At 50.4% G+C, this 27,254-nt stretch overlaps 1 protein-coding gene across 3 annotated transcripts in view; it reads left to right on the forward strand.

Moving 5' to 3' along the window:
• The first annotated feature begins 4,488 nt into the window (after positions 1–4,488).
• The window catches only part of SH3PXD2B (SH3 and PX domains 2B), an 82,436-nt gene continuing 59,670 nt past the window's right edge, over positions 4,489–27,254 (forward strand). Inside the window, exons 1-2 of one of the 3 annotated variants that reach the window (XM_075102420.1) lie at positions 4,489–4,901; positions 17,556–17,636. In XM_075102420.1, the coding sequence (XP_074958521.1) occupies positions 4,830–4,901; positions 17,556–17,636 (153 nt within the window). In that variant the 5' untranslated portion in view covers positions 4,489–4,829. Of the gene's footprint in view, positions 4,902–17,555; positions 17,637–27,254 lie in introns of those variants that run through there. The other 2 variants (XM_075102419.1, XM_075102421.1) reach the window with 2 other exon arrangements.

The following is a 27,254-nucleotide window of genomic DNA, read 5'->3' on the forward strand; positions in this document are numbered from 1 at the left end:
GCCTGGTTTCCAGGCTTGCAAGGATAGCGGGGGTGATGTTTGCTCTGCTTTCTCCTGTGCGCTAGGTGGCACACACTCTGAAACAGCAGCTCCGGAGCCCGGCTGCTGCCTGCACAAGCGCGGAGCTGGAGCTGAGCTGTCCTCTTGCACTGAAATGTTTGCTCACTCTTTTTCCTGGATTCGTCATTTGTTATGGCACACCTTTCACCGGATCTCTGCCTCTTATAGGTGCTTCAGTATTTTGTTTCCTACTCTGGTATTGTCTCCCACTTAGGGGTTTTCCAGGGTTCCCCTGCTCACTGGCACGCGTGTGCCAGGACAGCCTCCCCCTCTTTGAGGGCTGAGTATCCCCTCCACGGGGTCTGCTTTTGCCTGCTGCTGTACCTCTGTGCAGGATGGGTGCAATCTGCTGCCAGGCTGACTGTGATGGGTGTCATCCACACCATGCAGCTAAAACCAGCAATACTGGGTTCAAAGCAGTGGAAAATGATTCCTGGTGGTGGCCAAGAATAAGTGCAGTCCAGCCCTGGTGATACAGTGGGTAACTGCTGCCCTGCTGGGCTTCAGCTGCAAAGATTTGCCCTCTGCTGTACTAGAAGCATCATTTTTGGCTAATCTTTGTGAGGGAGCTTGGGGAAAGAGAGATGCATTTATTCTGTACCCAGGGGAGGACATGAAACCTTTAGCCACTGGGCACACACTCATAATTCTTATATTAAAAAAGCAAGCAGAAGTAGTGGACTCTGTGCCAGAAGGACTGCAGGTACTGTTTCCTCTGCAGTTCAGGGGTCATGGTGGGGCACTGCTTTCTCATTCCATTACAACTCTGACACCTGACAGATCTCAGGGATGGCCCAGCTGTGCTTAAATAGCTGGAGCCTGCTTACAGCCAAGCGGAAACCCATTTGCACACCTGAGCTGACAGCTGGCTTTTCAGAAGTCATTTGTCCTCTTGCTTTAAACTGCTCGGTTGATCCTGACAGAGACATGGGAGAGTGCACAAGGGTAAAGGAGATCTTGACTCTTCGGTAGGTGATGAGCTCACCTGTGTACTTATTTTGTTTGGCTTAACAATACTTCAACCTTTGGTTAGGGCAGCAGGAGATGACTTGTTTATTCCAAAACTTCCCTTAGTTGCACCTGTACCCTTCTACCACCCAGCCTCATCATAGGAAGTGCTGCTGCCAGATCTCTGCTGCTTCTGCAGCCACACCATCGGAGGTGTAGGCCAAGCATGGGACTCCCAGGTCAATCCCAAAACCCTCATTTGGGGTCCCTTAGCAAATGCTTGGTAGTTTCCTTCATAAATTACCAAGGTGCAGTAGAGTCCAAGCCAGGCTGTACACCTCCACAGCTACCTTCCCAGTGTGCCTCCCTCAGGAGGCCATCAGGTCAGCGTGCAAACCCACGCTCCACTCGTCTCAACAGTTCTTGTCGGACTCATTAATTAAATGCAGGAGCTCTTTTTGCAGTGTTAGCTGCGATTGCCTCCAACCTCTGCTTGTTCCTGGGTGCTCATAAGCTGTCAGACTGCAGCCAGTGCCTGGTGCTGTTGGAGGCCCAAAAGCAATGGAGTCGCTTCAGCAGGTTACGGTGCTGGGGAAGCAATGCCAATGCTTAAGTGCTTCTGATTGATTCTGTGCAGTTGCTTGGCTCCCTGCCAGCTTTTGTAAGCCTGGAGTGGGTTTACGCTGGAAGACATGGATAAAGTAACTCCCTGTGTGTAACAAGCTGCCTGTCTGATGCACGTGATTTATCCCAGATATAAAAGAATGGCCCAACAGCCCAGCAACATGTGCCTTGGGGCTGCATCTGTGGCAGTACACAGAAACGAGCTGGAAGGAAATCAGTGTCTGGTCCCTAGAGCAGACACGCTGTGAGGCCTCATTCTTAAATTCTCCTTTTGCTTTCCATGTCACACATCTCTGTGTGGCGACCTTGTGGCACGGGGAAATGGGTTATCAGCAAGGGAATATCCAAAGGTTTTGTGCACCCCTGAGAAAGGGAGGTGGGCACAAAGCTTCTCCAAGCAAAGTACTGTCTGCATCCCTCTGGGCTGCTTCAAGCTCAGGAGTGAAGTGTCCTTCACAGTTTCACCATGGGTTCCCAACTGTGGCAGTGGAGCCAGGATTAAAGGAAAGGGGGAGGCCAGTATTGAGGTTGCTGATGAAGGTCTGCGACAGACGGTGCTCCACAGTGGCTGGGAATGGCCTTGTAGAGGGGAGGGCAGGGAACAGGCATTGTGGCTGTAAAAACATGCAGAACTTGCCCTGTCCCCCCGTCCCATCCCCCAAATCCACCATCTGCCTCTATGCTAAAGTGACAGTCTGGAGATAGGATTTCTGTCCTTCTGAGTCTGTGGCCAGTATGAGATGACAGAAACACAAGTAGGGATGAGGCTCTCTTTGGAGCCATCGCATAGACTTCCCTGCATGTTCTCACCCTTTGCTTCTGCTGCTGGTTGTTACTGTGCTGGCCAGCAGGACAGCTCCCCCGTGCTGTGCACGGTCTTGCATGCTGGGGGTGTTGCAGCTGGTGGCACCTGGGACTCTGGCTGTTCATCAGCTGCCTGCCTAGCACCCCCACTGTCCTACACCATTTCTCTGTGCAGTAGCTATCACTACTTCTAAAGCTAGACCAAAAATTTGGCAAGAAAACACAGTTTAGCCTCTTCATAGCTGCTGCACCTATAGGTCAAAATGCTCTCTGAATTGCATGTTCCTGATTTGCTCTTCCCAGGTGGGTTTTTAAAATATTTTTTTTCCCCACAGACTAATCCTAGGGTTCATGGGTAGTGAGTTCAAGGAGCCTGGATGGTGGACTTTGTGTTAATGTACAGATGGACTGGGCAGCAAGATGATCAATCTGGCTATGCTGTTTTCAGTGCATGAGGGATGTAAGTTCAGTCTGTGTGCCCCTGTAAAACTAAATTACCAGACTGTATCAAACCCACTCTGCATACGCACAACCAGCGTCCTGAGTACAGTCACCCTCTCCCTGTATGCCTGGCAATCCTAGAGTTACTGCTTTCTAGGATAAACCAGCACATGAAGCAGGAGGGACAGCTGCAGCCATAGCATTTGTAACTCAGTTGCCTCACTTAATTCCCTTCACCTTGCAATTTATCATCTATTGCATTTTGTTTAGTGTGTTTCTGTGCTTCTTCTGGTGGTTCACATATGCAGTTACCTGGTTCTGTTATCCCTGTGATCCCCTCGCCTGGCCTTTCAATCCTCAGCTCTTTGGGTTACATCCTTCTGTGTTGCTCAGTTGCGGTTCCCTCAGCTGCTCTCTACCCTGGTTTCTCCTTTCAGCATGTGAAGACTAATAATTGTTTCATTCCTCTCTTAATCCCCCATTGTCTGATGTTCCACATCTCCTCAATGTACATTTCTTCTCTTATCAACATGATGAACAGCTGCTTTGGATATTTTCCTCTTCATCCTTTGGAGGGTTCATCCACCTTTTCCTGGTGGGAGAAGGAAGGGACGGCTCTCAGGGCCTCTCCATGGCCTCTTGTCTACCTACCTTCAACACAGGTCTGACTGAGGAACAGCAATGGAGCCGGGGCAGGGAGGGGAGCAATGTGCAGCTGGTCCACAAGTTAACCAGCCCTGTGATGGCATGCCAGCAGCCATCAGGGAGGCCGCTGGTGACATGGTGTCCCCTTCAGACAACCCAGTATCCTTCCTGCAGCCACATCCTCTGTGGGGCACCGTGTGTCTTGGGCTTAGCTGAGGGGAAGGAGGATGGCAATGAGCCCTTTGGGAGGGCAAGGGGGGGGAATAGAGCCATGGCAACCTGCCTGCACCTCCATTAATTCTCTGGGGTGGTTGTAGCAAAGTTAACAGTATAGAAAGGAGCCACATTTAAGGAGCTGCTAAAGAGTGAGATGAGTTGTTTATGATTAAATTAAATTCATATGAAAGCTAATGACCTGCCAGCACGAACCTTGGGTAACTTTATAATGTAATTAAAAGCCCAACAGGGAAGAGAGCTGTGGTCATGCCACATGTTGCGGAGCTGCTGGGAAGACAGGGGCTGTGAGTGGCACAGATGTAGAGAAGTGCTGGGTCTCTGCCTTGTCTCCTCCACTGGCCCAAGGGCAGAGCTGAGCAGCAAGCATGGCACGAGGGGGTGGGCTGCCAGGGAAAAGAGGTGGGGTGCCGAGTCTCAGCTCCCAGGGTTATGTGGGTTGTCCTCGATAAGGCAGTTCTGGTGATCTGACCATACAGCCAAAAAAAGCTGTTTTTTCAGGCTCAATTAATTTCCCGGATTCTCCGGGGATGTGGCTTTTGGTGACCATGTCAGCACTGCCTTGGGAGCTGTTGTTATGGGACAAGAGCAGGGAGAAGAATCAAAACTTGGTGATGTGGCTCACGCACAGGCCCACCGTGCCGGGCAAGCCCGGCCCCCTCCAGCCCCGCAGCCACCTCCCTGCGAAGGGCAAACAGCCAGCTGCACCCTCCGAAAAACTCTGCTCCCCCGGAGACACAGCCGAGTCGCCTTCCCGCTCCATCCCTCGGGGTGGGGGGTCCGCGGGGTCCTACCCACCCTGCCAGCAGCCTCGCGTGGGGCGGGCGGCGCCGGTCGCCCCTTTAAGCGGGCTGTGGCGGGGCCGCCCCGCCGGCCGGGATAGGCCGGGACGGGCCGGGGCCGCCTCCCGCCCTCGGCAGCGGGCGGGCGGCTGGGCTCGGCTCGGCTGGGCTCGGCGCGGCGCTGCAGGCTCCGGTCCTGGCTCCGTGCGCCAGTGCCTCTCCCAGCGCCGCCGCTGCTCCCCGCTTCGCCGCTGGCGCCGGGCTGCGAGGGGCAGAGGCAGAGGCGGAGGCATGCCCAGGCGGAGCATCGCGGAGGTGAAGGTGCTGGACGTGCAGAAGAGGCGCATCCCCAACAAGCACTATGTGAGTGGCGCGGCTCGGCTCGGGGCGCCCCGCTCCGCCGCGCCCGGCCACGGGCAAACAAAGGCCGGGCGCGGGCGGCTCGGCTCCCCCACGGCGGCCCCGGCGGTTGGCAGCGGCCGCGGAGCCCCGGGGTGGGCGGGAGGAGGGGGGCAGCGCTGCTGAGGCTGCTGCTTCCACCCCCGGCGTCTCCCGTGGGGCTCACCCGCTGCTCTTCCCCGGCGGGGGGACGCGCTGCCTCCCCCCCGCTCCCTCCCACCTACTGCCGGGGTAGGCGGGCAGGGGCATCGCAACGCCGGTGGTGACCCTGTGCGGGGCCCGCCGGGGGAGCGCCGGGAGGTGCCCGTGGAGTGCTGCGGGCGGGATTTCGCTGGAGGGGCTCGTAGGGCAGCACGCACCCGGGAGGAGAGGGCATCTCCGGTGGCCACCGATAAGTGCCTCTGCTTCAGCGAGGAGGCAGCGTTTGGCAGAGGGTCTCTGAAACCTGTTGGCTGCGGAGTCCCGGGGCAAGGCACCACTTGGCTCCTTCCTTCTGCACCTAGAACAGTGCTGTTGTCCTTGTCGGGTGCTCCCCTTGTGTCCTCCGCACCCCTTCTGCACCCCTTCTGCATGAGCACGTTCTTGTATGTTCCAGGGCATCTTCCAAACTATTGTGGGTTTGTGTGTTTTTGAAGGGGTTGGGTTTTTCCTTTTTTTTTTTTTTTTTTTTATTACTTAAACTTTGGTGTGCTTCCAGGCATCCGCAGAGGCCTTGTGGGTGAATCCTGGCAATAAGTGTAAAACAAAGACCAAAATATTTCCCCCACCCTGTTCGCCTTAGACCGGGGTGACCCAGTGACACACTGTTCGTGGCGCATTTGAGTTGTGAGGATGTGGTGTTCACTCTGGCTGGAGTGTGTCATGTCGTTGGAGCCAGGCTCTGGGAGATTAGGAGCTTCTTCAGGTGACCCCGGCTAGTTTGTGGCAGTGAGCAACAGCTGGAGGAAAGCGGAGGGTGGGCCAGCTCTAGCCACGATGGAAGGGAGGGTAAAGGGGGTTGTTACCCTCTCCGCTCATCCAGGATGTGATGTGGCTGCCGCTGCTCAACCCCTTATCACCATTTCTTCCTCTCCTGCCCTGCCTGCGGCTTTATCAGCCCTGGCTGAGCCTGACCCCAGCTCCAGACGTGCCCCTTTTCCTGCTGTGTTCATCCCAGACTTACTCGTCATAGCTGGGTTATGCATCTGATCTGGAGGAGCATGTACGTGAGGAGGTTTGCTGAGCTGTGTACACTTGTCTTTGTCTTGGCGGATCAGTTGCACCACTGTCAGGTCCTGTAACAGGGCTTGGATGGGGTTGCCTGCGGCTGCTCCTCTGCTCTCCCCTCTGGGCCTTTCCATTCCCCTGCCGGGACTGGGGGCTTCTCACACCCATCCAGTCCTGTATCCCGACAGCTGGGACATGCACCCCAAGGATGGGACACGACCTGGTTTGGGTACTGTCCCTGCTCACCCTCCACCCCCAGGGGTGAGGCAGGTGGAGCTGGGCATAGCACAAATAACCCCTGTGAGGCTGGAAATCTGGGACAGAGGTGTGTTCTGAAAAGGGATGGATGGCAGGGTAGCTGGGTGGGAACACCAGAGCAGAAACTCCCAGGGTGGTGGGAGAAGGTGGCTGCACACAGCTTGTAACAGCCAGCTGTGCAGCTCAGCTGCCTGCTCCCTCCTCAACTGATGGCTTGAGTCCTCTGCCTCTAGCCTTTCCCTGTACTTGTCTTGGACCTAAACCCAGCAGTGCAAGCCAGCGCAGCTTGCAGCAGGGCTGAGCCCAGGGAGGGGCAGGCAGCAGCCTCCCCAGGGCAGCGCTGGAGTGAACGTGAGTCCTTGCCTTGTTTGAGGAGATCGATAGGAACTGGGCAGATTCACAAAGCCAGTTAATTATATGGAATCAAAACCTTCTTTTCTTTCTTTTTATCCTCCTTCTGCAAAGAGAGGGAGAGGAGGGGCAGCAAATCACAGCTGAATCATCTTTAGACCGACCATATCTGCTGGCACACTGCAAATCCATGTCAGCCACAAAGCATATGTGTTAAACCTTTGCTCTCTGGCTTCTCATTGATGAGCATAAATGTGCTCTCCATCCCCTGGGCCAGCTGCTTGCTGTCCCCAGGGAGGCTGGAGGAGCATGCCGGGTCTTCTTCCCATTGCCTCTGTGCTGGCCTGACTGGCAAGTGACCTGTACGGCTTGGGCTCGGGCTGCTCTCTGCATCAGCGAGAGGCTTTTCTTTGCTGGACAAAGGTGTAGTTGTGTTGGCTGTATTGAGGCCACAGCAGAAAGTAATGAATTCCAGTTTCCCAGAGAAGTGAGATCAAACCAGTGTTTCAAAGTCCTTATTGACACCCACTCGGGGGCGGCTGTAGGAAAGGCCAGCTCTGTTCAGGCCAGCATAGTTCACCCATCACCTTAGTAATTGGCACAGAAAGAGTTATGTTGTCTGAGACAAAAACTTGTGGTTTTTTTGCAGCTCAGATTTGAAGCAACATACACAATATTCCCCCCAACTGGGGGGCTGTTGGGCTTTAACTGGGGACCTGAATGCAGCCCCATGCCCTTGAATGTGTTTGTACCCATGAATGGCATTGGCTCAAATCCTGGTGCAAGAGAGTGTCAGTCTGGTGTGCTGCTGTCTTGCTCTGTCTCGCAGTGTGTCTGGTGGCTGTGATCCCCTGGAAGGATACACTGGGGCAACAGTGCAGTTGTCCCATCTCCTGCCCATTCTCCTTACCCTAGTGACAGCCCAGTACTTGATCTGAGGGAGGGAGGAGCTGGGTGCGTTGTTCAAAGGAAGCCCAGGCATGTTTAAAGCCACTTGGTGGATAGGGGAAGTGGGAACAGCCTCTTGATTGCTCTTCTCCCTAGTGAGCTGTGAAACCCTTCGGTGGGTACTGCAGCAAGCACCACTTGCAGGGGTCTGGCTAAGCTGCAATTTGCAGGGGGTGCTCTCCCCTTCCATGCTTTTCTTCTTGCAGTCAGCCTTGTGCTCCTGGAAGGTTTTTGTGTTCGTGGTGTTGGCATGGTGCAAGATTGACACGTCTGCTGCCATCCTTGTCAAACCAACTCTGCTCACACATATGGAAGGGCCAGGAGCTGAAGGATAACCAAGCTTCTTGTTCCGTGTGATAGGGGCCTTGAATTTGCTCTGCTGGCTGTGAAAGTGTACCACGCTATATGGCAGTGGCACCTCTCCTGGGCTGCTAACCCCAGCTGCTTCACCTGCACTTGTGCCACTTTTTTCTTTAAGCTTTTTTCATGAACAGTACCTGGAAGGGGCAGCAAGAAATGGTCCTTTTGCAGGTGTTCATTGCAGGATGCACTGCTCTGATCCTGTCGAGAGGGAACAACAGAGCTCTGGATCTCAGCAGCTTACCATCCAAGTGAAGAAGGGGACTCCCATCTTTGAAGCAGTGGCTGGAGAGTTTCCCATGCAATCCTATATTAAGTCATTACAGCTCATGCCCCTCAGGGTGCTTCTGGCGAGGGCTCCAGGGCCATACTGCAAATCTGAAAAGGCAAAGCCCAAGAGCAAAGTATAAAAATAGTCATTCTGGGTGACAGAGTAGCAGACTGTCATTTCTATGGTCTGGCCAAGTCTCAAATTCTGCTAAATGAATGTTTATTCAGAAAAGACTCAAAAACCATAGTTGAAATGGACTAAATTTTCCCTTAAAGGGCTTCATCCAGGATCTTTTTATAGTTTTATGTTTGTTATTCGCTAGTAGAAGTCCCTAAAATAAAGCTTTTCCCTACTAAATCTAGATTTTGGCTGGTTTTTTGCGCTTAGGCAGGCTTCAAGACCTTTTGTTTTAATACAGCTGCGATCTGTGTGTTTTGTTTTATGTGTTAATAACAATGTCATTGAATTGCATCTTCATTTCTACTACACTGTCCCCCAAGAACACTTCCATAGTTCATATAGTTTTAAATTATTTTTTAATAATTTAATTTCATTAAATTTAATCATTATTTAATTTAATTAAATTTAATAATTTAATTATTTTAATCATTTGTGCTCCAGAGCACAAACCAAAAATATATATAGATGTACACATCTGACAGGAAAGAGCAAGCAGCATACTCTTTGATTGTGTTAGTTTATTGGAAAATCTGGACTATGGTCTTGCAGGACTTCCTTTCCTGGCCTCTGTTCACACACGTATCACTTTGAAAAAGGGAAATTTAAACAAAGTGTGCAGCATACATTTATTTTGCAAGCTCAGTTAACAGGATTGCAAACTTTAAGAAAGGTGAATACCCATGAATATTGAACAACCTCACTTGTAGCAGCTGTCTTGCAGAAGTAATTAACAGTGCATGTTGGAATCTGGTGCCTAGATGACAGCATCTATAGGTATTTGAAAACAAGCTTGTTGGAAAAACATATTCAAAAAATAAATGTGTAATGTTTTTGATGTGGAATTTGTGATGTGATGGTAGGTGTCTTTTCTGCTCCTGTTCCTTGTTGTGGTGAGGCTGTTCATGGTTTCATTCATTGTTCAACCCAACCCCATTGCTTATCTGGAATTTATTATGGAGCTTTCAGAGAAGAGTGCTTGAATGGCAAGAGGAGGAGGAGGGCTGCTGATCTGCAGATTCAGTCATTCTTTGGTGCCTTGTACGTATGGAGCAGAAGATATCTTCTGAAGAATATGCGTCCCATGGACCTGTGTGTCATGGTCCCCCTGTTCCTGACTTGCCCAGCTGAAGCAGAGCTCTATGGGGACTTGGTGGAGTTATCGGCTTGTACAGCTGCGTTATTTCTGCCATTGTGAATCATGCTGGTTGCTTGGCTTAAGAAGGGCGTTGGAGGATGACCCCCGCCATGCCATGCACTCTGGGGAGCATGACCGTGCTCTTGGTATGGTGGGAATATCCTGTGGGGAACCAAAGGAGCTAGGTGCATTTAGACCAAGGGAACTGGATGTTAAAATCAATAGTGTGAAATCCATCCAGGGGCTGTTAATTAAACTAGGAATGAAAGAAAGCAAAAGTGAAACCAGAATGTATGAAGTAAGGCTGAACCTAGGAAGCTGGAGTCTGTGCCATGGCTAAGAGTTTCTGAGCATCGGTGGCCCCCAGAGGTTTGAGGGCTTTCTCAGCATCCTTAGCAGTGTTTTGCTGTCGTATCCTGCAGTTCTGCTGTATCTCATCCTGTTTCCCATCAGCTGGCTGACACTCTCCTGCTTAAGGCAGGCTACAGGCAGGGTGTGTGGAGCCTGTAGCTGGTAGAAAATTGGACCCACCCTTGTGCCTGGCCCTGCTCTGCTGCACAGCATTACAGAGCCAATCAATCCTTTTTGTCCCCCACCTCTCAAGAGAATTGGGGCTTAAGGGAGCACTGTTGGCTTTGTAGATGAAAACCAACACTCAAATGCAAACTCTCCTTTGTTTTTCTTCCCTAGTCGTGTTAACTTAAGGCTGTTGAAAACCATGAATGTCGCAGTTCAGTGCAAGGGCCAAATCTTGCCTGGCACATGGCCACTGAGGCGGATGCAGCTCTGTGTGGAAAGCTGGTGCTCGTACACAATTCCAGCAGTGAACTTTGGTGTGGGGGCTGTCCATTGTCTCTGCCCACTCGGAGGTCTGGTGACCTTGATCCCTTGCAGCTTTGCTTTGGAGGGTATCTCTGTCTTCTCACTGTTTCACGTAGCAGTGGGAAACAGGAAACAAATGAATCCATATGTTTGACCTTCAGTGTGACTCAGAGCAAACAAGTGGGTCTGTATGTTGTATGGCTGAAGGGTCTATGCTGTAGCTGAGCGGGACTCTGTGGATTGTGCTTGGTGTAACCACGCACGTGTGCTTTTCATCCCAGCAGCTTTGGCTGTGTGCTCAAACAGCGCTGTGCCCTGGCAAGCTGTACAACAGCAGAGCGGGAAGAGCTGTCACTCCCTGGGGTTTTAGGGAGGGTACAGTCAAAGGGATGAATCAGAGCGAGGGGAGGTGGCTGCTTTGTAGTCCTGGGTGCGTGGGCAGATTAGCTTGGGTTATTTGCCGCAGCCATGAGGATATGCCTGTCCTCATGCTGCTTCCATCCCTGTTACCCAGCTCCTCCCTGCAGCTCTGACTTGTTGCTTCTGCCTCTCTCCTCTGCTAGATCAGAGGGTCCACAGCAGCATCCCTGATGCCCTGCAGTTACCGCTGGGATTGCTTGTCCATGCCTTTCCCAGTGCCATCTGAACTGGCACAACCCTTCTCCTGACTCTTCCTGTCCGCAGAGCAGGAGCGAGGGCATGACAAGGTGTCCAAGGATGGAGCAGCAGGCTGTCTTTCACTCTCCCACTCCGAGCTTCAGTGTCCCATGGCACAAGAGCCCCACGTTCCCCTCCCCAGCTCTGCGTGCCTGTGGCGATGAAGGCTGATGGAGAGGGGCCAAGCACAGCAGCTCACCGCCAAGAACTTTCTTTGTTTCCAGCCACCTCCCTCCTTCTTTTTCTTTTCCTCTTACAATTTCCCACTCCCTTTTCTATATTAAACCCTGCTCTGGTTTGGCTTAATCCCTCTGCTGCTTTGGTTTCGCTGCCCCTTTGAATTTCTCGGCGTTCCTTTCTCATTGCAGTGGCTGAAGCCTAGGGACAAGGTTCTTGCATCGCTTAGTGTTTCGGGGTTGGTGGGGAGTGCGGGTGGAGGAGAGAGACGGATGCTTTTTCCCATTTGCTGGTGAAAGATGCTTTAAATATGCGGAGTTTTCCACAGAGAGGTTTATTGTACGTAGTCTCCCTGGACCCGAGACCACACAGGCTCAAACCCATTGGAAACAGCTCTGCCTCTGCTGGAGGCTGTTATGTCTGGCTTTGCTGTCTGAGCTCTGCTGAGTGGCTGGGGACGTACTGATGCCCATCAGTGGTGCATCAGCAGTGCTATGTGTCCCTGCAGCCCATGGAGGTTCTGAGTTACTGTGGCATTGCTTTCTGCCCTGCTGTCGTTCATGTGCCGCTGGTGTGGAAACAGGAGGGTCTCAGTGTGTGGGAGCTCTGAGCACGGGGATGCTTTGGGGCTGGGGAAGCTCAGGGGTTGCTGCAGAGCCACCCAGGGAGGGCTGCTGGCGGGTTGTTGGTTTGCAGGGCTGTGTCAGTATGGGTGTGTTGCTCCTGGGCTGGAGCTGGTGTAGTTGGATGGTGCTGAGCTTGGGGTGGACTTGCTGCCTCATTCAGCTGTGTGCTGGGTCCATGCAGAAAGCTCACAGTCCAGCCAGCAGCTGCCCTCCCCAAAGCCTTACTTGTGGGCTTTGTGTATACCCCACCTGCCCCCAGCCAGGATGCCTTGCAAGTGTCCTTGGAAAACTTGGGAATATTCCTCCTGTGGGAGGAAAGAGGCCAAAACTGTAGCTCTAGGTTTTCCTGCAACTTCAGTCTGCCTTTTTCCTACTAGAATTTAATCAGTCCAGGCTGCTTCCCAGGTTGTGTTTTGTGCATGTCCATAGTGTGTTTATGCAAGGAGTCCAGAAGTGATTGTTCTGGGAGGTCACATGGCCTCATGTTTCAAGAACGGGAAACTGTTTCTGTTAGGTTTTAAAAATTATTATTATTATAATCTTAATTCCACTGCCTCAAGTCAGCCGCTTGAATCATCTCTTTCTAGCCACATTGTTGTATGGGACAGCATGCCTCTTGGGGAGGGTGCAAGACTGAGGGCTTGTGAAGGACTCCAGAGTCCTCAGTCCCTTTGAGAGGTGGAAGTCACCAGGAGCCGTTGCTATCTGCAGCACTGAGGCTCTTTATCAGTCCCTGGAAAAATACCTTGGGGTCTGACAGCTTCCAGGGCTTATGCTTGCTACTTCATTTCTTCAATGTTTTCTTCAGGGGAAAAGGAAAAAAAAAAAAAAAAGAATTAAATCTCTGGCTGCCCTTTCAGATAGAGATAATTTGTGCTGGCTTCGCATCCCCTCTGTTCTCGTGCTTTAGTCCCTGTGACTCCAACCGCTCTGAATATGTGTCTGAGCTGGCTCCTTCAGCCTCCCTGCTCTTCTGGTGATGCCTGACATGGGAGCTTGTGCCCTGCCCGGGATGCTGTTCTGCCTGGGAGGGATGTCCTGGATCTCCCTCTGGCATTCACCTGCTGCGGATTGCCTGCATGTTTCCCCCAGGGCTGCAGAGCCCTTGCTGCCATGCAAGCTGATTGACAGCTCTGTTACAGTTGGGCAGGTGCCATTTGCATTTCTTCTAGCAACCTGTCATTTTTTGATGGCTCCCTTATGAAGGTTTTCAGTCCTGCTTTCTGCTGGCCTGTTCTCTCTCTGAGCTGCTTCTCCGGAGATGCTGGGGAGGGGAGAGTGGCAGCAGGGAGGCTGTGGGGACTGAGCTCATGATGCCCAGCACGGTGGGCTGAGAGATCCTTGGGGCCTTTTTTCCATCTTTATATTTCTGTTTAGGGCACTTGCTTTCAAATGTGACCAAGGAGAATCCTGGGTGATGGAGGTCCTGATGGTAAACAACTTGATCAGTAATTTTTAAGTGGTTGGTATGTGGCCAATTACTTGAAATGTATGCAGTTTGGGGAACCCAGGGAGTTTGGGAGCCAAATCCTCAGTGTCTGTCAGAGTTCAGCCTTTTGCACTTGCAGGTTTACGTTTTCTGTGAAGGATCTGATCCACTTTTGTCCTCCAAGGGACAGGAGCACTGGGAGTGTTTGCTCCTCTCCTCTGACATTAAACAACCACCTGTACCTCCAAAACTGTCCCAGGGCCTCTGCACCCTCTGTGAAAAGCCCCCCAGGGGAAGTGGAGGGCAGGTCCTGTTTCCTCACTTTGGTCTTTGCTGCAGCTCTGGCAAGGTTGCCCTGCCGGGAACTTCTCCTGCTCCATATCTCAGCTTGCCACAGTGTGGGCCTGTGGTTTCACAGCATGAGGGCAGGGGAGCTGGTGGCTAGGAGAGGAGTGATGGGGGGGCTGAGGGTACACGCATGAGGCTTTCTTAATCCCAAAGCAGAATTTTGAGTGCATTTGAGACACCCTGAAAGCTCTGTACCCCTCTGCACCATGTTCTAGTAGGACAAATGCCATGAGCTGTGTCTCAAAGATTTCGGAAGCATGGCATGAATTTCAGCTATGTGACCCTGACCTGTGGCTGAAATGAAGCTAAGCGGGGCTGAGCCCCAGTGATTTCTGCCTGTTCCAAAGCTCTGCTTGGCCCATTTCCTTCAAGCATCAGACCTAGCTGCAGGGTGACACGTGTGCAGCAACATAGGCTGGAGCCAGCGTAGACTGGAGCGGAGCAAGGGATGGAGGCTTTTGGGCTGAGAGTGGGGCAGGGTAAGGCATCCTTTCTGGAGGGAGGGGAGCAGCTGGTTCCCAGGTTTCACCGAGTCAGCTAGTTCCCTCCACAGTGCAGACCCCGCTGCTGGCCCAGGAAGGGCTGTAAATATTTAGATAGCTCTGCCTGTTAGTTTTGGCGATGGGCCCATCCCATGTGATGGGGTTGCAGAGCCCCTGTCCTGGATCTAGCTGCCCACTGCCTTCCTGCCATCTGCTTGGCTTTCTCCACCCCTTGAGGAAACAGCAGAGCAGGATCTGAGCAGCAGTGGCAGCCCTCCTATTCCTAGCAGTGTTCCCTGTGGGTGTACGTCCCTGAGGCAGTGCCAGCTGCAGCCCCAGGAGATCCCCTCACTCTTTCCATGGAAAGGGGCCTGCTGGTGGTTTCTCTGTTATTTCTTTGAAGGACTGTAGAAATCGGAGCTGGAGAAGACCCGCGAAATAACTGTTTCCACATGCCCTCGCCTGCACAGCTGGGCTGGGAAGAAGCTCATCCTTGGAGCAGCCTCTCTGCAGGGTGATGGGGTGGCTCTTACTGGGACAAAACAGGGCTTGTTTGGGCTGCTGCTCCACGGTGGGTACTCCTGGCAGGACATGGTGCAGTGCTAGGGCTGGAGGGGAAACCTCAGACCAAGTGCGATGTTTTCAAAACTGTTTTGATCATTGAAAGTGTCTCCCAAAAGCACCTGAGAAAAGGATGTGTGGGTGCTTGTGGTAGCTTGGTGCCTCATCATCTCCAGTCCCTGTGAAAAACATCACTGGGTGGGTGACTGCACTGTTGATACCTTTCAAAATCTGCACTTTTGTTGTCGGTTGAGGAGAGTGCCCAAGTTATGCTTTCTGGTGTCTTTTTTGTCCCTGGGACAGCAGGGACTCTGTTAGAGGTATTGGCAGAGACCAAGATCTGTGATAGTTTTGGCTAACAGAATACCCTGGTGGGATGGGGCCATCACAGTGACGGATGAGGGATATTCACAAGGAGGGAGGAAGCCAGCTTTTCTGAGACAGTGTTTTTATTGATACTGAGGAGCTCCTGTTTCTTTGGGCTTCCCCATCTTTTCCGCTTTCCACACGTAGGGGAGGAGATACTCCTGGAGACCTTTCTGCTGTTCAAATGGGATGTACAAGAAACTGCTATCCAGGCTCCAGGGAGATCTGCGCTTCAGCAAAATAGGAGTGAGCTCATCAGTTGGGAGAAATGCTCCTTCCCTCAATTGCAAAGGGTATAATAAAGTGTGGTATACCCTCCAATCTCATGGCTTTATTACCCTTAAGAACTCTGAATTCATTTTGGCTTGGGCAAGTCCACATCCTGATTAAAATCCCAGTCTAATAAGCTGTTGACTCCAAATAAAGGCAGGATAGGAATAAACTATGAAGAAAAGTTGGCTCTTCCTCCTGCCCCAGTGGAAGGCTTTCTCCGGGCAGGCAGCCAGGAGTGATATAACTCCGTAAAGTGCTGTAGACTGGTAAGAAAGCTGGGATATCAGCTGAGCTTCCAACCAAAATGAGCTCATGCTGGCCTGCCGGCAAGTCCTGGGGTGAGGGTAAAGGCAGCTTGGACACTTTCTTAACATCAAGTTAACACTTAGTTTGCTGATGGTATGGTGGTGACTGTACAGATGCTGTCAGATAATTCAGAGGCCACATCATACAACTTGACCAGTTTTCATTACAAACTGTGGTCAGCCAAGTTGTCCCTGACCCCTTGAGGTCTAGAAGCATGTTCTAGAATGGGTATTGTAGCTGACCCAATGCAGAGTACTTCTCAAGCCATGTTTGGTGATAAGTAAGCACAGTGTCGGGGCCTTCCTTGTAGCAAATCATGGTCCATCCAGGTCACCACAGCTGCTACAGATGTTGTCTTGCAGGAGTCCTCTGTCTTCCTTGTGTTAATATGCTGAAAGTGGAGGTCCTTCAGCTCAAAAAAAAAAAAAAAGAATTTGTGAATGAAAGAGGAGGATTGTGGTTAGCTGAATAAGGCCTGTGAGGTGACACCAAGTGATTTGGATTTTGTCTGGGAGAGGATCGTGGTGCTTGTGACACCCAGCCAGCTCACTGCAAGTCAGCAACGCAGTCACAGCTGTATTTGGGCTGATCATCTAGTTTAAGAAAAGTGGTCATTGAATTGCTGGGTTGAAGGTACTGAAGTTCTTTATTTTGGCAGTAAGAACTTGCTTCATCTTGCTGCCTCTTTTCCCATCTTAATTTGGAAGTGATCCCACTGGGAAGAGTTTGTAGTTCCTCAGGAGTCTCCTCATCTTGGTAGGTCATGCTGCATCAGCCCTCTGAGCAGCAGAGTAACCTTTCGGTTAGATTTTTAGTATAGAGGTCAAGTAGGTTTGAGCTCACATAACTTAGCATTGTGCTATCCATTTGAGTCTCCTGGTGTTTGAATTTGGATATTGGGCTGCCATGTTGGTCATATTCCAGCATCTGGAAAAATGTGTATCTCTGTGGGAGATCTTGTGAAACTCTTCAGGGATTCTGTTTTAAATACCAAAACATCAGCATCCTTAGAGCCTTTATACTTCATTATGTTTACTGGAGTTATAGCAGGTCCATTCATCTGAACTTCTGAATGTTTTGTTCCTGCTTCAGTGAATCAATACTTGAATTTGTGGTGGAAATAAGCAGGACAAGAGAGTTAGAAGTAAAAATGAATATGCCCTTGTTCTGCTTAGTCACTCTTATCAATTAGCGAAGGCTGAGGTTTGCATCACTTGAGTGTTAATGCTGGCATCTTGACAAGGGTCATCTTTGGTTTCTGTGAGCAACAAGCAAGGACATTAGTTAAGTAATTGCCCAATTCTGTTATTTGTTTGTTGTCTTTCATAGAAGAATAAAAACTGTGTTGGGTTTTTTTTTTTGCATTCATCACCAGTAACAGCCTGGTCATATGGTCTGTGAATAACCTGCAATTACTAGGATTGATTGTGTAGCATTTTAAGGAATGGGAGGGTAATTTGCACCTCAGCAAATTTAAGTAAACAAAATTTCAGAGCTGCTTATGGAAAAATAGAGTTTTGAACCTTGTGGGTTTGAGTTCTTGCAAGCCCCAGCCCCAGGACCCAGGCTGGCGGTACATAGTGCAGCAGTTTCGATGTATGCCCCTATTTAGAGATAGGGTGTTGTCTTAGTTCACAGCTACCAATAAGCATTTAGTAGGCAGTTAAGTTGTGGCAGTGAAGCTTAACAATTTAATCTTAGATATTTTCTAGTATTGCTGAAATGACTTTAAGCGGTCCCATGAAGTTCCCTGACTGACACCCAGCTATGGGCGTTGTGTTGGCAGCTTTAGCAGTGTTTGGGCTGTGCTGTGGGTTGTTGGGTCACTCCTCTCTGATTTTTTTTCCCTCTGTTCCCTACAGGTGTACATTATCAAAGTCACCTGGTCCAATGGGTCCACAGAAGTCATATACCGACGATACAGCAAATTCTTTGACCTGCAGGTAAGCATTTTGCCCGTTCTTGGGTTTTTGACTTCAGAGGGTTCAAAGCTGTGGTCAGTTGAGAAGCGTGGTTTCTGCCTTATGCTAAGCATGCCTTTTGTAATCTACCAGAAAATGTTTTGGTCTGAGGAAACTTAAACACAAATCCTTGAAAGAAGCAAGAACAAGGCAACCTCAAAAGCCAGACTCTTTGCCCCAGTGCCTCTTGCACGTTGGTGGGGACACTGTGGGGCTTTTGCATGCCCCAGTGTTAAAGTTCTGCTGTCTGGACTAAGTGCATGCCGGGCTGGGTAGTTGTGTTTGAATTCCTGCAACAGAAGTCTGTGCAAGTGGTGGGGTTTTTGCTGGGGTTTTTTGTTTGCTCTGGGGGGAGATTTTGTTCAATTTAGGCCCATATTCCATTCCTGTGGAGCTAATACCATGCCTTTCTCAGCTGCTATCACAGCAAAACAGGGCTGCTGCTGAAAAACACTGATTCCCTGGGTCCACGTCCTGCTGGCTGGCGTTTTGGGGAGCAAGTGCTGTGGAAATGCCCGCTGCCCGGAGCGGTGCAGTGCATTGCCAGCCCAGAGGACAGCTGACAGCAGCCGCTTTAGCTATTACCTCCTGGTGCAGTGGGGGAGCTGGGAGGGAAGGAGGAGGCTGGAAAGGCAATTGGGACAGGCTGGGTTGCAGAAAACTGAAGCTGATGTTCTGGGCGAGCAGGCAAAGGGTGTTTTCCACCCCCTCCTTGGTGGAGATGAGCCAAGGGGTCTGGCTGAGCTTTATGAGCCAAAACACAAACTGAGCTGCTGGAACAGGCTCTGTGCAGATGAGGAAGGAAAATGCATGAAGTGATCTATGACTGGCAGCAGTTGCCAGAAGAGTCACTGGCATGTCATGCCTGTGTGTGGGACTGGGAGAGGAACAGGGCACCCTCTGCCTCCAGCAACCCGCTCACATGAACCTGAGTATCACTGTATGCTTTATTTGAAAGGGTGCTGTGGTTGCTGGGGAATGAGAATGCCTTTCCTGAAAGCACTGCATCCAGACACAAATTTGCTGCTAAAATTACAGTGCATCTGGGCCTGCCCAGTGAAGCAAGCCCGGGGGAATCCAAATGGGTTTCCCAGGTTCAGCTGGTCAGCTGGCTTCAGGTCAGCCTGTAAAGCCTGGGATTGTGCGAGACAGCTGCTCACGTCAATGGTACTCGGTCCCCGGCCTGACAAGGCACCTTCTGCAGAGCTGTGGACACGGCCATGAGGGTGACCATGCTGAGTAAGCCTTGGCCAGCCAGTGAGAGCCTGGCTTTGGCAAGACCCTGCGTTTTGTTACCCTGCCCCATGCTGCTGTCCCGCAGCATCATGCTGGGCAAGGCAAGGTAGGGTGGCATGGGCAGCTGCTGGTGCAGGCAGGGGTTAAGCTGTGTGTAGCTGCTTGTGTAACCAAGGAAATATTAAAGTAAATAAACAGGGAACAGCTGTTGGGCAGCAGCCAGTGCTGGAAGGAAGTGGAGCTCAGTGTTTCCTTCTCTGCAGCATCTCATCTTCGCTGGTGCTCCAAGGTGGTGGCCAAGCTCATGCTATCATTTGCTGCAAGAGGGGCAGAGTCTTTTGTCTTTTGGGGTTTATATGTGATAAGCTGGTGCCTCCAACTGTGCTGTTTCCCTGGGCTGCCTCGCTTCTCATGGGGAAGGACATCTAGGGAAATATTGGCCATCCTTCCTCTCTTCCTCCTCTTCCATCTTGGCTGGAGCTGTGCATGCCCATAGATGGAAAGCGTTGTCACTGGAGTCTATCTGGAGCCAGGGATTCAAACTGGCTCTGCAAAACATGCTGATGCTGGAGCACCTTTAGAGGTAGAGGTGCTTTATATATGTATCATGATGCAGATAGAAAAGTTTAAAGCAAACATCTCCCCCCTTCCCTGTTCCCTGCAGCTTTTTCTTAAAACCAAAAACCAAAACGAACAAACAAAAAACCCAAACAAACAACAAAAAGATAACCAACTCCCCCCAAAAAAAACCAACAAAAACCCCACTCCTTTTTGGCTCTGTTGAAAGAATGAATGAAATTGTGGTTTTTCCATTCCTTCCCCCTTATCGCACATGCTTCCTGGTGTCCTTATTTTAAACTTGTGGTGCAGTACAGTGGAAATTGGATTGAGAGGCGAGGAATGAAACAGATCCTCTTAGCACAGTGGAAAAAATGCTCTAGGTAGGCTTGGTAGCACTGACTGTTGCCATTGCTGGAGGCCTTTATTATATGACTGTTGGATGATTCTATGCCAATTTTAGCTCTTTAGGCAGAAAGTTTCCATACTGGAAATTATTCATGCCTCCAGTTCTTAAAAAAAAAAAAAACAAACCCCACCCCAAAACTCCCACAAAGTCACTGATTGGCTGCTTCTGAAAACATAGTAAGAGGGAAAAATATTTTTCCCAGGTCCACTTCTGATGATCTTTTTGATGTGTTGGAGGAACAATTGGAAACTTGAGTCGCAGGTGATCCCTGTGTCAAGAATCTGTCTTTCATGTTATCCGGTGAAAAGCCATCCAAATTTATTCATACTATGGTCTTGTGCAATCACAGTACATGCATGTTTGGGTAGAGATATTTGTTACTTTACTGTCTACGTTCCCAGTGATTCTGGCTGCACTTCTCCTGCTCCTGCCAGAAGCTGAGCTGGATTTTGTTTTTCCTATAGCAGCTCTGGCTACATTTGTGTGAAGGTTGGTGTGCCCTCTTTTGCTGTCAGTGACCTTGCTGCTAAGCCCAGGCAGGAGGACAAGGAAGGCGTTTGATCCAAGTAGGAGAGAGGAGAAGAACTTCTTGGGCCAGGAGTGAGGTCCGGTGGGGGCTGACCCCTGGGCTGATGTGATGCTGCAGTTCAGAGCAGCCCAGGCATGGTCATGTGAGCGGTTGGGGATTTTCTCCTGATATTCCCTGTGGGGCCACAGCTGAATTGCTTGTCACCTTCCATTGTGACCAAACAATTATTTTAGGAGTAGGGCCAAGTAAAACACATGCACACTTACTACTGACAGACTTGCCGGCTAGCCTGCTCCCACTGCAACCAGAGGGCAAAGTGTCCTTCCCTCCCCACCCAGGCAAGAATGACACTCCAAACGCAAACCGCCAGCTCAGCTGAAATGGGTGAAGCCTGGACTTTGCCCAGTGCTGGTCTCTGCCTCCATCTGGATGTAGAGGCATCAGACCAGCCATGTTCTGTGTACTGGAATGGAGAATGTCAAAAGCCAGCTTGATGGTTGCAGTACTGCTGCAGGCTGTGCTATTTATTATAAGCTGGGAGCATTCAAGGTTTTGTCTGAATACTGTGAACATTGAGAGCTCTTCCCTTTGGCTGTCATTGATACCCAAGGCTGGTTGTCTTCTGCAAAAGTCCTGGTTTACATCTCATCACCGTAGCAGCCTTTCCAGGCACCACACCACTTTTCTCTTCCAAGGGTGGCAAGACCTCCTCTTTCTGCCTAATTACGTGTTTTCATTCTGTTGATCATACCATGGGCCATCCACTGTCATACAGGAGACTGTCACCTCCTCTCTAAGTCTGGTGACTGACATTTGTTCCGCAGTTCAGCTTGTGTGTCCCAGCACAAGGCACAGGCTGCTTCTTCCTGGTCCTGGTCCAGTGTTTTGAGCAGATGATGTGGTGGCCCTCATCCCTTGGTAAGCGTGCAGGCCATACCCTTTCCTGCTCTGGAGCCTTCACAGGAAGGCTTGGCATACCATGCCAGGCAGTGAAATGGGGAAGGGAATGCTTAAGTCAAGGAATATCTCCACCTCCTGTATACTGCTCATTGCAGGAGGAGATCTTTAGTGACCTGGGCAGCGCTCAGGAGTGTTTTTGCTGTGCAGATCCTCTGTGCTCAGGCTCCTACCACCTCCCCTCCTCGCTTTCTCTATAAATGTTTTCCATCACATGGCTATTAAAAAACAAACCCTAGATTAAATTGTAATTCTAACATTTGAAACCTCAGGTAACTATAATTTGTACTGAATTTGTAACTACAAATACTGAACTCAGTCCTGCATGAATCTCTTGGCTGGAGGAATAATTTCCTTCAAATAGGACTGAGGCTCACATCAGCCAGATGTGAGCTATTGGGAGCAGATGGATGCTGTTCCTAAGAAATAAAGGCAAGATGACCGATGCTTGCAAGGATGCCAGTTGTATTCTGGACAGTAATTGGGGCTGGCAGGTATGCTGGAAATGTTAGCTGGCATGGAGTTTGGTAATCAGATAAGTGGGTGGCTGTCTCCAGTGGACAGAGATAGAGGACTGGGGTCTTGAGTGCCTGAGAGATGCTTCCGGCCCTGCTAGTGGGGGAAGAGCCGTGCAGTGACTGCAGGGCTCTGTTGGATCACGTTGGATGCATCACTCGAGTGGAGGTTAACAAGTCTCTTGGAGGGATCCTGTTGAAATCATTGGCTGTAAGGGGCGACACTGTTGCGTAGAGAACAAATACTGGCTTATAGTTTGTGCGTTCTGTCAGACCCCCCAAAAGAAAAATTTTTGTCCCCACTCTGTAATTTTGAGTTCATCAGCCATGATAGTAGTCATTTGAGGTCTTCATGTGACCAAGGGCCACTGTTGTCTCCCTACGCTCCTAAAATGTCCTTATACGCACACCCGACCCTTTTACACCTTCCCTGCTATTACCTGCCCTTCCTTGGGCAGGAGTTGCGCTGCATGTCCTTGGCCTCCTCTGCCTTTTGGCTGCAGCCATGCTCTCTTCAACTAGTAGTCCTTGCCAGTCTCTTTTCAGTCCTGTCTTGTTTTGTGTCCTGGACAGCAAGGCTTGTGTCCAAACAGTTGGGTGCAGATCCGATGGGTCGCAAAGTGAGCTGCTTGTGAGCTGTGATGGAGCCAGATCTCAAACCTTCCCCTTGGAGCAGGCTTTGCCGTTCATGCTGTGTCCTGCCTTCTCACCACCAAAGCAGTAGCTTCTCCTCTGGCAGACAGGTGCAAGCCCTTAAAAATCAATTTGCCGTTCAGGGGTGCCCTCCTTGGGGACAGATTACCCCAGGGCTTTTCCCCTTGCTGTAGGAGAGGGTGATGCTGCATAGCTGCTCCTCTGTACAGAGGTTTAATTTTGAACCAAAGGATGGAGACATGACATAGGCTGGAGTAAAAGTGCTTTCTGTGCAATTCAGAGACAAAAAAATTGAGAATTTTAAGCAACCTTAAAAATGGCTCTGGCTCTCTCCCCCACTCCTTTCTGCATACCCACTGAGTGTGTTTCCCAGTCCTCTCGTTTGTCCATATGTTTAACAAATCCTTCAGGTTTTTAGCTGGAAACTTTCAGCTTTGACCCACCTGGAGCGATGTCATCTTGGAGAGAATCCTGCAGCCTTCAGGCCAACAGCTTTGTGTGTAACACACACAGAAAAATAGGCTATTGAAATGGTGCCTACTTTTATGAGTAAATTGGCAAAAGGCAATGGTCTGTGCATGTCGTCTCAATGTGGAAGACAGATTAGCCCTTCTGGAGGGGGTTCTTCACCTGTCGTGTGTTTGCAGCCACCAGACAAAGATGGCGAGGGGGGGGAAGTCAGTATCTTAGTAATACAGGCTGTTTCTACATAAAATACTACATAAAAGCAGGCTCAGAAGGCACTAGCTGGCACACAGAGAAGAATTGTTCTCATCAGCCTGTTTCAGGCAGTTGGACTCTTGAAAAATTAAAATGAGCCACGTGCATTGTTTCCAGGACTGCAAGCCCTGTGCTTGCCATCTTCTGCCTGCACTCTTCCTCCTCCTCCTCTGCAATTTAAGCTGGGCTCCTGGCAGGGCACATTGTTCACAAAGGTGAAGTAATTGTTATCTTAATTCTCCAGATGTGGAAAGCAAGGGGCAGGCGTGCTCAGTAATGTGTCCCAAACAGCACAAGGCTCCTTCAGGTAGGAACGCAAGTGGAGGCACCAGTTGGATTTCACCCCTCTTCTGGGTCTTGCTTGGTCCTGGCAGCCTCTTTGATGAGAAAGCCCTAAGGCAGCTCAGCCGTGCGGCTGCAGGAGATGGATGTCTTTTTGTGTCCAGGGATTGTAAACAGGGCTCTTTCGATAGCTATTTCGTAACAGGAATCTTATTTCAACACTTTGGGGATTTCTTTTTTCTCCAGGGTTTGTGAAGTTCAGCAAAATTCTGTGCAGTTGCGTATGCAATGTGCTTCGTGGTTTCACCCTGCCACAAAAATAAGTCACCAGGATCTTGCTTTTAGACAGCTGGCCCATGAAAGACTGGCCCTTGCGTGACCAAGGACAAGAAAAAGCCCACAGCTTCCTACAGTGAGGTTCCTGCTACAAAGCACCAGTGATTATTTTTCCTCTGTGCCCAGACTGTACTGAGAGCTGTGAGCTTAAGCACTATATGCAGAAGTATAGAAATGGTGAATTGCCATAACCAAACTCAAGAGAAGAAACACTTTCCATTAAATAAGGACTACTTCTATCTGTAGAAGAAATAGACGGTATTTTTCTAGCAGTGTATCAAAGATCATCATCATTCTCTTCCTCTCTCCCTCCACAAAGAACACGTACAGTCCAATGCACTTCAGCCTAGTTAAAAATTGGTTCCTTAATTTTTTCTCGCTCCAAATGTCTCCCATTTATCGCTTTCCAGCATTTGGCAGCCATGAGCCAGTGCATTCCCGTGTGTGCTAGTGCCAGGGCAGGTCAGTGGAGTTATAATTGGCTCTAGCTGGCACCCTGACTAGCTGCTGCATTCTGTGCCTGGCAGCCAAGTGGGGCTACAAGCTGCTGAAAGTCATGCCTGCCTCTGGGAAACAGCTGCCCATCCTCCCTGAGAGTCCGTGTTGGATGAAAGTTCCCAGGGCCAGCATATACCTGGGGCAAGCTCGGCAGCACTGGGCAGTGCTTGTCTGCATCAGAAATAGTTTTCAGTTCTTGTAACTAAAACCTTTCTTGAGCAGCTGCTGGGAACAGCACTTGTTGATTTTTGGTTTATTCCAAGCTGACGGCCAGCATTGGCCCTTTTCTTTTGCTCTGAGCATGTAAGTTCCACAGGCTGTGTCTGTACCCTCACCAGGTTTCTGCAGTTCTCCCTCTTGCCTCCGGAGGTAACTCTTTTCCTCCCGAAACCTTGCTTTTTGCTGGTTTGCTGTGAGCCCTGAGGGCTCCCACTCACCTCCTGGCTCTCATCTCTGCCTGCTTCCATCAGATGGTTCCTTCTTGTTCCCAGACTCATTGTCTGGTGCTGCTGTGGTGGCTCCATGGCAAAGGAGGGCTGGCTCCTGAGCCTGGGCTCTGTTCATTCATCCCTGTTGGTACCCCTTGGTTTCTTCCTCTCTGGAAACTTGGCAGAGCAGCCAGAGGAGAGCGTTTGAAGCCTTTGCTTCCCGGCCCTGGGGAAATTCATCCCATGCGAAGCATCACTTGGTGGGTGCAAGCCGGTGGGGAGCCTGTGCTGAGTGTAATCTGCGGAAGGGGTTGCAGAAAGATGGGGTGGTTAAAACAGGTTCAATCCCTTGGGGATGGAGCTAAGATCTCTTGCTGACAATCCGGTGTGGTTTTATTTGGTGAGGCTTTTGGTAATGTCACATTTAAAAGTTGTCCAGTAACACAAGGTGAGGGGTTACACTCCTCTCCCTGTCTCAGGGGTGACCTAAGGTCCTTCCACTCCCCAGCTACTTAATGAAAAAGCCCTGGAAATTCAGCTGCCCCGTTCCTGGGAGAGCTGAGCAGGATCTCCAGGAAGGCAGGAGCTTGCTGGTGGCCCATCCTGCCCGCTGCCCATGGGGTCGGTCCCTGGAGAGGTGCCCAGGTACCTGCCTGGAGCCGGTTGTGGCTGGGGATTTTGGTGAGGTTTGTGTGTGTCTAGGCTGATGTGAGCCCTAGCATCTCTGCCGTGCTCTTGATTTAACACAGCTCAGTTTTCTGGTGGAAAGACCTGCAATTTATATCATCCAGGAAGCAGCCCTGGATCTGAAACCAACCAGTTTCAAGCTGACTGATGCTGCCTGGGGAAGAGCTGAGGATGGATAGCAGTAAATCAGTGCAAAGGAGTCTGTATCTCAGAGTGCTGAATTTTTGGTAAAATGGCCAGGACCTTTTTATATTGCTAAATCTGTATGATATAGTATGGACCATAGCATGCACCACACGTGTTGTGGGCATCTAAGAAGTGGAAGCATCTGTGCAGTTTTATGGTGAGTGGGAGATGGAAATAAGAGCTGGGCGAGACAGAGAGAGAGATGGTGGATCTGGGCTTGTCCTGCCCTTGCAGAGGGAGGTGATAAAGCTGAAGGGACGATGTGTTTTTCTGTGGTCTTGAGTTCACACTTCTTTTCTGGGCCTTTCATTTGATTACATCAGACTGTCACAGCTCTGCCACGATGCTGTAAATCACTGCTCCCACACTGGCTGTGGAAAGAGCTTTCAGTGAAGGGCATCTTGGAGTCCCCTTGCGAAGTGAGGTATGGAGCTCTGGAGTGGTCTCCCTGGGGTCCCTGTGGGCCTGGGAACGCATGAAGAATCTAACTGCTTGCTCTCCCTTCCCCATGCTCTGCTCCATCTGAGAAGTGATGCTTCTTTCCTCTTACTTTCCTTGCATGTTTTTTTCTCTTCTATATGCTCTCTGCCCTGAGGCTTGCCTGGATCCTCATTCCCATCCCTGGGAGCCAGCACAGACTTTTCCTGGGCATGTGGCAGGCATCCTGTGGGAGGGATGAGGAAGGCAGGTCTGTGCCAGCTGCGGCAAGGCTGCTCTGTTGGCTGGACTAGGGGAGACCTTGCAGGGAGAGAAGGATGAGTGTGCAGGTTCTGCCCTTCCTCTGTGATTCATGCCTTCTGGCTGGCTGGTAGTGGGGAGGGGGACCTTGTTAACCAGAAAATGGAGAGGGGAAAACATGATGTGGTGCCAGCAGGTAGATGCTGTAGGGCTCCAGCAGGCAGCCCATCCCCTCCACAGTGCCGTGGTGACTCCATGGTTTTCCTGCCAGTGGCTGAGGCTTTGCTTCTCCACTGCTGCGGGGGTGTTGCAGTGCTGCTGGATGCATGGCACCCCTTCTGCTCATCTTCCCATCACCTCATGGCTCCCACTCATCCCTGGGCTGGAGGATGCTGCTCTACACCCAGTTTAGGGTAACTTCTATATTCTGGTGTTATCTAGGATTGCAGTGTGAGCAATAACCTACATAAAAAATGGTCTTCCTTGTGATCTGGTGGCATGAAGAGAGCCACCACTTTCCCTTTCTTAATTCTACCTTCCTAAGCCTTTCTGCCTTACTGGTACTGTATTTTCAGGCCATTGCAATGGGAATTACAAATGATGTTTATGGTTGTCTTTACCTGGCAGTGTGGAAATTAGATCTTGGAGATTAGGTTTGGGAGGCGTAATTAAGGTTGGTGCATTTATTGTTTTAATACTGCCTTTGATAGAATATTTAGGATTTGGGCAAGAAAAAGCTTTCATTCAAATGCCATTTTTCAGAGCTAGTATCAAATTAAATTAGGCAAACAGGTATAATTTAATATGCAAGGTGCTGTTGTGCACCTTACAGAGAATTCGTCGTGCTCCCATTTTCCTTTGCAAGCTCAGCTTGCTGATCATTTACCGTGAGCTGTGGTCCCATAACTTGACCTTTTGGGAGGGGAA

This window comes from Phalacrocorax aristotelis, chromosome 8 (assembly GCF_949628215.1).
Source record: "Phalacrocorax aristotelis chromosome 8, bGulAri2.1, whole genome shotgun sequence".
NCBI classification, from domain to species: Eukaryota; Metazoa; Chordata; class Aves; order Suliformes; family Phalacrocoracidae; genus Phalacrocorax; species Phalacrocorax aristotelis.